Genomic DNA, 14,324 nt, shown 5'->3' with positions numbered 1-14,324 from the left:
AAAAAAATAATATTATCTATTTTAAATATTGTCTTAACACTTACATGAGTGTCAACCGGCATCAGCTCAATACAGATGGACTCCATTATTGCTTTAAATTTTTCCTTTGTATTTTTATAAGTTCTAATAAAATCTTTAACCTATAGTAAAAAAAAAGACATATTTAGGAGTACTGTACAGGGATGAGTGAGCAGAAAAATACTTGGATGCTCTTTACTCGAACCAAGCAATACCTAGTGCTCGGATGCCCGTTTCGAGTAACGAATATAATGGGAGTCAATGCGCTATCCAAGCATTTTTCTGGCAGACCCTACAAGGAGGTCTGGGAAGCAGTGAAAATGTTGAAGTGGATGGAAAAAGTGCTGAATGGAAGGAGAACAACATGTGGAAGACCCCTGGAAGCATCTCTGACTCCCAAATGCTGCTGAGAACAAGGGTGTCACACTTTATGGACCGACAATAAAACATTCAAAATCAATGAGAGGTTGTAGTTTACAGGGAAAAAAATGTTAAACATTCATTCCTGCACAAGTACTTGTATATAAGCCAAAATTTTAAAATGATTTAAAAAAAAATATATATATATATATATATATATATATATACACTATATATAGTTTAAGAAAACCAAAATTGAAATTTTTATTAAAAAATGTGTAAATTTCAGTGTAATTTATGAAGCAAGTGAGAACTGCCAAAAATGTGATGGATGGAAGAGGGACTCTGATACACTCCATGTTAGCTAAAAAAGGAGGGCCTCACACACAGTCTGTTCAAATTGTCATGTAGTGGTACTCCTAAGCTGATAAAGGCTATGCTTTAAGTGCAAAGCCTGCCAAAAATTACAAGTAGGGTCATGCAAACACCCTTGAACTGTAGTACCTCATTCAAATATTGTGAATAAAGTGTAATTGTAGTACCCCTACACTGGGGTGCCTCATAAAAACATTAACAAAGAGTAGTTGATGTATTCCTATACTCATAAAGTCTTTGCACAAAGTGCAAAGCCAGAAAAAATATTATAAGGAGGGTCATCCATACACCTTTGATGGCAACAATGGGAGGACCTCATTCAAATATTGAACATTAAAAACACCTGTGCTGTTGTTATCTGGTTGTGTGGAAAAGTGGGGGAGAATTCAGGCTTTATTCATTTTTATCAGAGTGAGCCTACCAGCACTCTCTGTTGATAGACTAAAGCTCTTGTCTATTATGACCCCCCCCGGCGGCACTAAAAACCCGCTCAGACAGGACACTAGTGGCAGCTCAGCACAAATGCCTCCAAGGCAGAGAGGGACAGCTCATGCCAGGTATCCAGCTTTGAGACACATTGGATGATGTTTTTTGCGGGACGAGTTGCAGTTTTGAACAACATCATTGGTTTTAGCATGTCGTGTACTAGAAAACGGGAAAAAAATTCCAAGTGCGGTGAAATTGCAAAAAAAAAGTGCAGTCCCACACTTGTTTTTTGTTTGGCTTTTTTGCTAGGTTCACTAAAAACTCACCTGCCATTATGTTTCTCCAGGTCAGTACGAGTTCATAGACACTTAACATGACTAGGTTCTTTTTTATCTAAGTGGTGAAAAAAAATTCCAAACTTTGCTAAAAAAAAAAAAAAAAAAAAAAAATTGCGCCATTTTAAGATACCCGTAGCGTCTCCATTTTTCATGATCTGGGGTCGGTTGAGGGCTTATTTTTTGCGTGCCGAGCTGGCGTTTTTAATGATACCATTTTGGTGCAGATACGTTCTTTGGTCGCCCGTTATTGCATTTTAATGCAATATAGTGGCGACCAAAAAAACGTAATTCTGGCGTTTCGAATTTTTTCTCACTACGCTGTTTAGCGATCAGGTTAATGCTTTTTTTTCTTGAAAGATCGGGCGATTCTGTACGCGGCGATACCAAATATGTGTAGGTTTGATTTTTTTTTTATTGATTTATTTTGAATGGGGCGAAAGGGGGGTGATCTGGACGACGGGCTCTGAGATAACACATCAGAAAAGGAATATAAGGAGGAGCAGGAGGGGATTCAGGAACTGATGTAGGAGGTGGCAGGAACCCTGGCAGAAGTAGGGCCAGCAATTCTTGGCATCAGGAGAACTTGCACCAGTATCATGGACAGGGTATTGGGAACCACCTAGCACAATGGAAGAGGCAGTGTTAGCACCAATCGTGGACTCAGGTGTTCGGACCCACACGTCTGGTGCTTAGATGACATGTGCCTGATCAGGCTGGTGGTGGATAGGCTCTAACCGGTAATGCCTCTGCTGATCTTGTCATAGCACAGGTTGCAAATGACCATTGTTTGTCAGAACTCTCTTTTATAAAAAGCTCTCAGACTGGGGAACACCTATCTCTTTGACGGAAAAATTACAGAGTGTCGGTGCTCTGCGGAAAAGTCGCCTACCTTTCTGTTTCCATGCTGCTAATCCCTTCCCCTCACATGCCAGCCTCTCAGGTAGGGTTGCTGACTACCTCGTCTTACACCATCTCACCCTAGTCCTCCTGAGTCCTGACTAGTAACTTAACAACAACCTTACTTATTGCCAAATGTGTATCATAATTATCTTCATCATTAGACAAAATTTGCAGTTCTCCACCATCATCTTCTTGCGGCTCTGTTGTGCATCACTAAACACCATCTAATCCTGGCCCTTTTGGACCATGCAGGGTGATAGGTCACAATCAAGAAATTATGTTGTAAAGAGCTCCTTGGGGTGTCCTAGTGTGGGATCACTCATCTCCTGAGACTCAGCATGGTGGGAGGAAGGAGGATCAGGGTGAGGATGAAGTGATTCAGACTATTGTCTGTTGACACTGCACCATGTGAAAGACTGGGAAGTGCTGCCAAGCCTCCTGGAAGCATTATCTGCTATTCAACTGACCACCGGTTCCAACATGTGGTGTCTTCAGAAGTGGTATACTGTGCCTCCCTACAAAGGGGACAGGAACCTATGTGTTGTGGATGGGTGGGTTTCTTGTGCTCCAGCAATAAGCATAGTCACACCTGCCCCACATCTTCAGCGTCTGCCTGCACCATCATCAGAGCTTTCACTTCCCCGTCCCTCACCACATGCTTTACAAATTTTCTAATTGCTAGGTCTTTTGAAACCAAGTTTATAATTAATTTTAAAAAAATTGGTCACCTGCAGCAGTTAAAGTGTTTTTTTTGGAGTTTAATACCACCGTAATGTAACACAAAGCATGTAAAAATGTATGGATGACAAAATAATCAACAACAATTTTTGAATGCTTTTTTGGAGTGTTCTATAGCACTATAATGTACCACAAAGCACGTAATACTCTATGCATGACTAATTAAATCGAAAAAGATTTTTGAACGCTTTTTAGGAGTGTTATACACCACCAAAATTTAACACAAAGGACATAATACTCTGTGGATGACAAATTGAATCCAGAAACATTTTTTGAATGCGTTTTGGAGTGTTATATACCACAGTAATGTAGCACAAAGCATGTAGTACTCTATGGATGACAATATAGTCAATTTTTTTGCCTCCAAAAAAAAGAATGTGATCACATGCAGCAGATATATATTTAGCAACCAACTGCAAAACTCTGAGCCCTGTCTTGAAGCAGTATCCTGCCACTCTCCCTGCTCCTAGAGCTATCTCTCCCTAGGCTAAATGTAGAATGTATTTGATACAAACAGCAAAGCACAAGATTAGCATTTAAAAAGGACAGTAAGTATGAGGGTTCAGAATCAGCACCAGTATCAATGCTAGAGGACTCTAGTTCAACTGTGCACACAAAGCACTGGGCAAATACTCTCTCCCTCCATGAGCTGTGCAGTGGTGTCAATGTGCTGAGCGTGGCAGCTCCTGATTTTTTAGAACCCATTATGATGTAATAGTGCCAGCCAATCACAGTAATGCCACTCAGGGCCGCCATCAGGGCCTTACTGCCCTGACTGGCGTATGGGGCCTGGTGGGCAGAGGGGGACTGCATTGGGCCCTGTCTCATCTGCCCATCGGGCCCTGGCCCCATCGGCAGGCTTCTGACGGTACAGTAACTGAACCTGCGTCCGAGATGCAGGTTCAGTTACTCTATTGCCTTGTGGGCCTGTGCAGCAGTAGTTAAAGCCGCCAGCCAATCGGAGGCTGGCAGCTGACATCAGCACGCACGTTGCCGGCGTATGACGACAATGTCATTCACCAGCGAGTCCGCGATGAAATTCCTGGGATGGACATCGGCACTAGACCGCGGCCAGGTAAGGAGAATTTTTTTTTTTTTTTTAATTGAATGCAGCAAGCCCGGGGCAGAATGGAGACACGGGGGCAGGATGGAGACACAGGGACAGGATGGAGACATGGGGACAGGATGAAGACAGGGTCAGGAATGGAAACAACACAGGGGGCAGGATGGAGGTGCAGGGGGCAGTATTTGAGACACAGGGGGTAGAATGTGAGACACAGGGGGCAGAATGTGAGACATAGGGGGATAGGATGTGAGACACAGGGGGCAGAATGTAAGACACAGGGGGCAGGATGTGAGACATGGGGTCAGGATGTGAGACACGGGGCAGGATGTGAGACACGAGGCAGGATGTGAGATACAGGGGGCAGAATGTGAGACACGAGGGCAGGATGTGAGACACAGGGGGCAGGACATGAGACACAGGGGGCAGGACATGAGACACAGGGGGCAGAATGTGAGACACAGGGGCAGAATGTGAGACACGGGGGCAGGATGTGAGACACGGGGCAGGATGGAGACAAATGGGGCAGGAATATGGGGCAGGATGGAGATAGGGCAGGATGGAGACAGATGGGGCAGGATCATGGTGCAGGATCATGGGGCAGGATGGATATGATGGAGACAGATGGAGCAGTTGGATCATGGGACAGATGGTCAGGAAAATGGGACAGATGGGGCAGGATCAGGGGAATGATGGGGCAGGATCATAGGACTGATGGGGCAGGATCATGGGACAGATGGGGCAGGATCATGGGACAGATGGGGCAGGATCATGGGACAGATAGGGCAGAATGGGCAGATCATATGGGGGCAGAATGGATACTTATTGTTAGGGCTATAGGAACGCACCAAGTAATAGAGAGATTGATGCGAGGTGCGTTCGCAGCCTGGGGTCCACCGTGCAGAGATACCTGCTGCAAAGTAATGGCGGATGGACACTGAGCTCACACGTGGGTTAAACTTCACCCAGTGTGAAATGAAAGCGAGCTCTGTTGCCTCACATAGTCGCGCTGTACACAGACAATAATACCCCAACTAGGGTTGTGCTTGCTCTGGAACTCTTCTGTGCTAACCGCACACATGAAGGAACCAGATGCTAAGCCAAGGATAATTGCCCCCACTGACGCTAGCTGCCTGCCTGAGTGTACAGCCCCAAAGCTAAACAGACTCACACCACATATAAACTGAGAGGTAGAGTATCCACTGGCAAAAGCCAAACTCAAATGATACTAGCGTATGGCCGTGCGGCCATGCAAACCTTTTATAGTTGTAGCTCTCCAGGACCCTCATAGTGGACCAATAGGAGTTGCTACAGGACCTGAGCATGTGACCCCCGACCTCCAATGAGAAGTCTTCCCTTGGGCATGCTCAGAAGGAGAAAAGCAGGACTTAGTCCCAGGAGCGCCTGCTCGCCGCCGAACAGTACTAGTTATATTGGCTGAACCTGGACGGGCAGCAGTAACCAAATGTGCAGTATCTGTCCAAGCCAGGCGCTGGGACCGAAGTCTCTGCTGAGCAGGTTCCACTGCAGCTGGAGAAGAATGAGAGACTGCAGCGGACATGGTTCGAGATTCCCCCTGTGCAGTGGCAGGAACTCGACACCTAACATTACCACCTCTCCTAGGGCCCCACCTCCTTGGGCCTCGCTACGTTCAAAGGCTGCAATGAGCAGCGGAACCCGAATGTGCTCCACAGGTTCCCAGGTTCTGTCCTTTGGGCCGTGGCCCTTCCAGTCCACTAGATAGTATTTGTTGCCACGTACCACCTTGCACCCCAAGATAGAGTTCACCTCGTACTCATTGGTGGACGAACCCGATGTCCCAGCAGATGACTTGGAAAACCGGGACATATAGACGGGCTTTAAGAGGGATGCATGAAAAGTGTCAGTGATACCTAGGCGTGGAGGAATAGCAGGAACTCTACACCTAACACTCATGAGGGCAGAATGGGAGAACATATGGCTGGAGCCAGGAATGAGATACACAGGGCCAGTATGGGGGATATTATTACCATAGGGGCTAATTAAGGGATATTATTACTGCAGTGATGTATTTATTTTATTTTTGAGGATACTGTTTTAAATGGGGGGGCGGTCCTATTACTGTGCAGAGAGACACTATGTCGCCATTTTTTATTCATCTGGTGTAGTGTAGAAGTTGCGAAAAAATTAAGTAATGTGTTCTGCAAGCGGAGCTCTAGATAACTGTGTTATTTAATGCAGAGATGAGTCCTGGCTGGAAGACGTGATGGCGGTCTGTGCTGGATGAAGATGAAAAGAGAAGCTAAAGGACTTCACTTAGAGACGTCACTGGTGAATTGGTGTGTTACCTGTACACTGACACTATACACTATATACAGGGTTCCTGTGTACAATGTCACCAGTGATCACTGTATTACCTGTACACTGGCACTATATACAGAGGTCCTGTGTATATTGTCACTGGTGATCACTGTAATACCTGTACACTGATACTATATACAGAGCTCCAGTGTATAACGTCACCGTTGATCGCTGTATTACCTGCACACAGACACTGCATACTAAGTACAGATCTCCTGTGTATAAAGGCACTTTTGGTGATAGTATTGTTTTCTTTTTATTAATGATCAGTATTTCAGTATTCAGTCTCTATGTGGTGGTAATATATTGTCCGGCCATGGCGTGGCGGTATTTGTTCTCTGTATGTGGTATTATTGGTCACCACGTGGTGGTAATATGTGATCTTGACAGCGGTGGTATTTGTTCCTTGTGTGTGCAATTATTTGGTCACTGTGGTGGTAATATGTGATCTGGACATGGTGTGGCAGTATTTGTTCCTTGTATGTGGTATTATAGGTCACTATGTGGTGGTAATATGGTGTCTGGTCATGGTGCATTGGTATTGTGTTAGAATCTGTGTCACGCTCATGCCCTGACTGGTGGGCGTAAGCTCGGGGGGTTTGTGGCCCCACTGTGCCACAAACCAGACTACCCTGGAAGGGGCGTGACTATGACAGCTGCCTGGGTTTTCACTGGAGCCTCTGATGGTGAGGTCAGGCTTGTGCAGCAGGCAGCTGCCAGGTGCTACTCCATGGTGGTGTCTGGCTGTGGCTGCTGATCCCACTTGGAGAACAGAAACACTAGGACAGGTGCAGGCATCAGGCAGGACTGGCAGAAGAGCACGGCTGAAACTCAGACAAGTAGGCTGGCATGGCTAAGACACAGGGCTGGCAGAGACACGGCAGAGAACACAGGGCCGGCAGGCATGGCAGAGAACACACATAGGGCCGGCAGGCACGGCAGAGAACACAGGGCCGGCAGGCACGGCAGAGAACACAGGGCCAGCAGGCATGGCAGAGAACACAGGGCCGGCAGGCATGGCAGAGAACACAGGGCCGGCAGGCACGGCAGAGAACACAGGGCCGGCAGGCACGGCAGAGAACACAGGGCTGGCAGGAATGACAGAGACACAGGGCTGTGTTGTGATCCTAATGGCAGAGGACCTCAGGGTCTTCAGCAAAGTCTGCAAACATAAAAACTAGCTCTTAGGGAGGTGGTAACTGAGCTGACCACATACCTGATCCTAGCCCACAACTAATAGCAGCCGGGGAACGTACCTACGTTGGTTCTAGACGTCTCGCGCCAGCCGGAGACCTAACTAACCCTTTCAGAGAAAATACAGACCTCACTTGCCTCCAGAGAAAAGTACCCCAAAGTAGATACAGGCCCCCAACAAATAATAATGGTGAGGTAAGAGGAAAGGACAAACGTAAGTATGAACTAGATTCAGCAAAGAGAGGCCCACTAAATAATAGCAGAAATATAGAAAGCGGACTTATGTGGTCAGCGAAAAACCCTACAAAAATATCCACGCTGAATATCCAAGAACCCCCGTACCGACTAACGGTATGGGGGGAGAATATCAGCCCCCTTAGAGCTTCCAGCAAAATCAGGAATCACATTATGAACAAGCTGGACAAAAAACAGAATAATACAAATAAACAAAAAACAAGAAAGCAGGACTTAGCTTATGTTGCAAAAATCAGGACCAGTAGACAAGAGCAACCAGACAAGGACTGATTAGACTGATGCCAGGCAATGGACTAAGACTCCAGGAAGTTTAAATAGAAACACCCAGAGTCTTAACGAACCAGGTGACCACCAACCTGGGGAAAGAGTATCCAAGAGCCATACCGCTAGTGACCACAAGAGGGAGCCAAAAAGTATAGTTCATAACAGTACCCCCCCTTTAAGGAGGGGTCACCGAACCCTCACTACGACCACCAGGGCGATCAGGATGGGCAGCGTGAAAGGCACGAACCAAATCGGCCGCATGAACATCAGAGGCGACCACCCAGGAATTATCCTCCTGACCATAGCCCTTCCATTTGACCAGATACTGAAGCCTCCGTCTAGAGAGACGAGAATCTAAGATCTTCTCCAACACATACTCCAACTCGCCCTCAACCAAGACCGGAGCAGGAGGGTCAACAGCAGGAACCACAGGCACAATGTACCGCCGCAACAAAGACCTATGGAACACATTGTGAATGGCAAACGACACAGGAAGATCCAAACGAAAAGACACCGGATTAAGGACCTCCAAAATTCTATAAGGACCAATAAAGCGAGGCTTAAACTTAGGAGAGGATACCTTCAGAGGGACAAACCGAGAAGACAACCAAACCAAATCCCCAACACGAAGTCGGGGACCCACACCGCGGCGGCGGTTGGCAAAACGCTGAGCCTTCTCCTGTGACAACTTCAAGTTGTCCACCACATGATTCCAAGTCCGCTGCAACCTATCAACCACGGAATCCACCCCAGGACAGTCAGAAGGCTCAACATGACCCGAGGAGAAACGAGGATGAAAACCAGAGTTGCAGAAAAATGGCGAAACCAAAGTAGCGGAACTAGCCCGATTATTGAGGGCAAACTCAGCCAATGGCAAGAAGGTCACCCAATCATCCTGATCCGCAGAAACAAAACATCTCAAATAAGCCTCCAGCGTCTGATTAGTTCGCTCCGTTTGGCCATTAGTCTGAGGATGAAAGGCAGACGAGAACGACAGATCAATGCCCATCTTAGCACAAATAGATCGCCAGAATCTGGACACAAACTGGGATCCTCTGTCAGACACAATATTCTCAGGAATGCCGTGTAAACGAACCACATTCTGAAAAAACAAAGGAACCAGATCGGAAGAGGAAGGCAACTTAGGCAAGGGCACCAAATGGACCATCTTGGAAAAACGATCACACACCACCCAGATGACAGACATTCCCTGAGACACCGGAAGATCTGAAATGAAATCCATGGAAATGTGTGTCCAAGGCCTCTTCGGGACGGGCAAGGGCAAAAGCAACCCGCTGGCACGAGAACAGCAAGGCTTAGCCCGAGCACGTCCCACAGGACTGCACAAAAGAACGCACATCCCGTGACAAGGAAGGCCACCAAAAGGACCTAGCCACCAAATCTCTGGTACCAAAAATCCCAGGATGCCCTGCCAACACCGAGGAATGAACCTCGGAAATAACTCTGCTGGTCCATTTATCAGGAACAAACAGTCTATCACGTGGACAAGAGTCAGGTCTACCAGCCTGAAATCTCTGCAACACACGTCGCAAATCAGGAGAAATGGGCGACAAAATCACTCCCTCTTTAAGAATACCAGCCGGCTCTGAGACTCCAGGAGAGTCAGGCACAAAGCTCCTAGAGAGAGCATCAGCCTTCACATTTTTCGAACCAGGCAGGTATGAGACCACAAAGTCAAAACGGGAGAAAAACAATGACCAACGAGCCTGTCTAGGATTCCGGCGTTTAGCAGACTCGAGATACATCAGATTTTTGTGATTAGTCAAGACCACCACACGATGCTTAGCTCCCTCGAGCCAATGACGCCACTCCTCAAATGCCCACTTCATGGCCAACAACTCCCGATTACCAACATCATAGTTCCGCTCAGCCGGCGAAAACTTCCTGGAAAAGAAAGCACATGGCTTCATCACAGAGCAACCAGAGCCTCTCTGCGACAAAACAGCTCCTGCACCGATCTCAGAAGCATCCACTTCAACCTGAAAGGGAAGTGAGACATCAGGCTGGCACAAAACAGGCGCCGAAGTAAACCGGCGCTTCAGCTCCCGGAAGGCCTCAATGGCCACAGGAGCCCAATTAGCGACATCAGAACCTTTCTTGGTCATATCCGTCAGAGGTTTAACAACGCTAGAAAAGTTAGCAATAAAACGACGGTAGAAATTAGCAAAACCCAAAAACTTCTGAAGACTCTTAACAGACGTGGGTTGAGTCCAATCATGAATAGCTCGGACCTTGACTGGGTCAATCTCCACAGCAGAAGGGGAAAAAATAAAACCCAAAAAGGAAACCTTCTGCACTCCAAAGAGACACTTTGAGCCCTTCACAAACAAAGCATTATCACGCAAAACCTGAAACACCATCCTGACCTGCTTTACATGAGAATCCCAATCATCAGAAAAAACAAAAATGTCATCCAGATAAACAATCACAAATTTATCTAGATACTTCTGGAAGATGTCATGCATAAAGGATTGAAACACTGAAGGAACATTAGAGAGCCCAAAAGGCATCACCAAGTACTCAAAATGACCTTCGAGCGTATTAAATCAGGCGTCTGTTCAGACAACACCGCCAAAGGATTAGCGGATTTGCGCTCCCGCAAACGCCGATCAATCTGAATGGCCAGCGTCATAGAATCATTCAGACTTGTAGGAATGGGAAAGCCCACCATCACATTCTTAATGGTTTCAGAAAGGCCATTTCGGAAATTTGCGGCCAGAGCACACTCATTCCACTGAGTAAGCACGGAGCATTTCCGAAATTTTTGGCAATACACTTCGGCTTCATCCTGGCCCTGAGAAATAGCCAGCAAAGCCTTCTCTGCCTGAATTTCAAGATTGGGCTCCTCATAAAGCAATCCGAGCGCCAGAAAAAGCGCATCAATATTCGCCAATGCCGGATCTCCTGGCGCCAATGAGAAAGCCCAATCCTGAGGGTCGCCCCGCAAGAAGGAGATAACAATTTTAACTTGCTGAGCTGAGTCTCCAGACGAATGAGGTCTCAAAGATAGAAACAATTTACAATTATTCCTAAAATTCCTAAATTTAAATCGATCTCCAGAGAACAGCTCAGGAATAGATATCTTAGGCTCTGACATAGGACTGCTAGTAACAAAATCCTGAATGCCCTGCACACGAGCAGCAAGCTGATCCACACTAGTAATCAGAGTTTGCACATTCATGTCTGCAGCAGAGTTTCAAGCCATTCAGAGATAAAGGGGAAGGAAGAGGAAAAAAAAAAAAACTCAGAACTTCTTTTCTTTTAATCCCACTTTTGCAATGCATTAACTATTCACTGTCCTGGCATACTGTTGTGATCCTAATGGCAGAGGATCTCAGGGTCTTCAGCAAAGTCTGCAAACATAAAAACTAGCTCTTAGGGAGGTGGTAACTGAGCTGACCACATACCTGATCCTAGCCCACAACTAATAGCAGCCGGGGAACGTACCTACGTTGGTTCTAGACGTCTCGCGCCAGCCGGAGATCTAACTAACCCTTTCAGAGAAAATACAGACCTCACTTGCCTCCAGAGAAAGGTACCCCAAAGTAGATACAGGCCCCCAACAAATAATAATGGTGAGGTAAGAGGAAAGGACAAACGTAAGTATGAACTAGATTCAGCAAAGAGAGGCCCACTAAATAATAGCAGAAATATAGAAAGCTGACTTATGTGGTCAGCGAAAAACCCTACAAAAATATCCACGCTGAATATCCAAGAACCCCCGTACCGACTAACGGTATGGGGGGAGAATATCAGCCCCTTTAGAGCTTCCAGCAAAATCAGGAATCACATTATGAACAAGCTGGACAAAAAACAGAATAATACAAATAAACAAAAAACAAGAAAGCAGGACTTAGCTTATGTTGCAAAAATCAGGACCAGTAGACAAGAGCAACCAGACAAGGACTGATTACACTGATGCCAGGCAATGGACTAAGACTCCAGGAAGTTTAAATAGAAACACCCAGAGTCTTAACGAACCAGGTGACTAACAACCTGGGGAAAGAGTATCCAAGAGCCATACCGCTAGTGACCACAAGAGGGAGCCAAAAAGTATAGTTCATAACAGGGCTGGCAGGAATGACAGAGACACAGGGCTGGTTGGTGTGGTGTATGAAGGAACAGGTTGGGACCTGTTCACACTGGAGGTGCAGGTAAGGAAACAAGCAGAAAGGAAAGAAGTATGAAGGAACAGGTTGGGACCTGTTCACACAGGAGATGCAGGTATGGAAACAAGCCAGAAGGAAAGGAGAATGAAGGAACAGGTTGGGACCTGTTCACACAGGAAGAGAAGTGCAAGGCTGCAGATAGGAGCGGAAGAGCAGCAAGAGATAGCGTAGCATCAAAAGCTAAGCAGAGCAGAACCGCAAGGAATGCGGAGAGGAGCTGCAGCAAGAGATTACTGCAGCAGCAGAAGCTAAGCAGAGTAGAACGGAGCAGAGCCGCGGGAGTGCGGAGCAGAGGTAAAGCCACAAAGGTACAGAGAAGGCAGAGCCGCAAGAGTGCAGAGCATAAGCAGACTGAGAACAAAGGAAAGATACAACAGGGAAGGAAGCCACAGACAATGAGACTGAGATAAGACTAAGTTCAGATAAGGAAATGGAACAAGACAAGAAACAAGAACAAAGACACAGGGACCAGGATATTCTGCCTCCTGGAGGGCGGAAAACAAGATCAAGGCAAGGCAAGGAGAAAAGCCTCCAGAGAGGGATTAACACAGAGCAAGGCCTAGCAAACTCAGAAGCTAAGCACAAACTAAGCTAACACATTGCACAGGCCCAGTCCACTGGGTGGAGCTGCACTAAATACTGGAGGCCTCTTGGTAATTGGTCAGGAACAGATTAGACAGGTGCACCTGATTCCTATAAGAACCAGAGAGTTCAGGCTCCGCCCCCCTATGCACACAGCCAGGAAGCATGCAGAGAGCAGAGGTACAGAATATGGAGCTGGCAAGAAACAGAAACCACATCATGGCCTGGAGCAGTGGGTAAGATAGTGTGAGAGATGAGAGGCCATGCCGTGATGCCAGCAGAGTAGTTACAATCTGTTTTGTTTTGACCATCCATCATCTTGTTGTGGTTTTCTGGCTGCTGGTCTTTTTTCCCTGGTGCTGGGTTGTCTTGGTCAGGTGATTGTATCACCCTTTATTACCCAGCACCAGCCTCCCATTCCTTGCTGGACAACAGTGTTAATCCGCTAGAGTTCTGGCTAGGTGCTTAGACAGCTTTCTGTGTTTGATATTTTGCAGTTCTGGGATCTCTGGTTCTGCCATCTTTTGTTTCTGTTTTCAGTTTGTTTCTTCAGCCTTCTCTGTGTTTCCTATTAGGAGGTGACCTGTTTTTTGTACCTAGTCCTTAGATCTTTTAGGGACCTGCTTCCCCTTATCTATAGGTCTTAGCTGAGGTTAGCCTAGGATCGTCGGTGGGTCTATTCACAAGGAATGGGTCGCCCACTCCATCGTAGGATTTCTGCCTAGCCTTAGTGCAGGGTCAGCTTTCCCCCTTCTCTCCTAGTTCTGTGCTGCAGTTTCATAACAGTTTGTCCAGCCAGACATATAAAAAAAAAAATTTCCTGGATTCTATCAATATATGCAGCGTCCAGGAACTTGCTTAACGCTTGCAAGGGTTAACTTTGGAAGTAACCAGCCTTTAACAGCACGTGAGTAATTGCTCTGGAGCACGCCCTGAAGAACCTAAGGTAGGATTACCTGAGTTTTTTCTGATAAACGGCAGGAATTTTTTACGTTTAGAAATGCATGTTTACTATATTTTCGGCTTAGACCCAGATCTTCAGGGAGTGTATTACAGCGTGTGAGGATTATTATGTCTTTATTGCGAAGTGAACCCCAAATCTGGGCGTTTTCATTAAATCCTGAAGATCTTTGTTTGACATCAGTAGAAGCATTTTTTTCAGCTATGGGGTTGTTATATGATGATCCTGATTGGGTCACATCAGCTGAGCCAGAGCTCAGATGGCTTAAACAGGGCTCTGTGGATGCTGAGAGGTATTGCACCCTGTTCAGACGATGGTCC

General features: G+C 46.5%; 1 protein-coding gene across 3 annotated transcripts in view; it reads right to left on the bottom strand.

Annotated features, from left to right (window-relative positions):
* LOC143793224 (uncharacterized) overlaps positions 1-14,324 on the bottom strand; it is a 420,556-nt gene that overhangs the window by 288,585 nt on the left and 117,647 nt on the right. For all 3 annotated transcript variants that reach the window (XM_077280004.1, XM_077280005.1, XM_077280006.1), the window contains exon 5: positions 45-140. In XM_077280004.1, the coding sequence (XP_077136119.1) occupies positions 45-140 (96 nt within the window). The remainder of the gene's footprint in view (positions 1-44; positions 141-14,324) is intronic.

Source organism: Ranitomeya variabilis, chromosome 1 (assembly GCF_051348905.1).
Source record: "Ranitomeya variabilis isolate aRanVar5 chromosome 1, aRanVar5.hap1, whole genome shotgun sequence".
NCBI lineage: Eukaryota > Metazoa > Chordata > Amphibia > Anura > Dendrobatidae > Ranitomeya > Ranitomeya variabilis.
The sequence above is the reverse complement of the archived record's forward strand: the minus strand, read 5'-3'. Positions and strand labels throughout refer to the sequence as shown.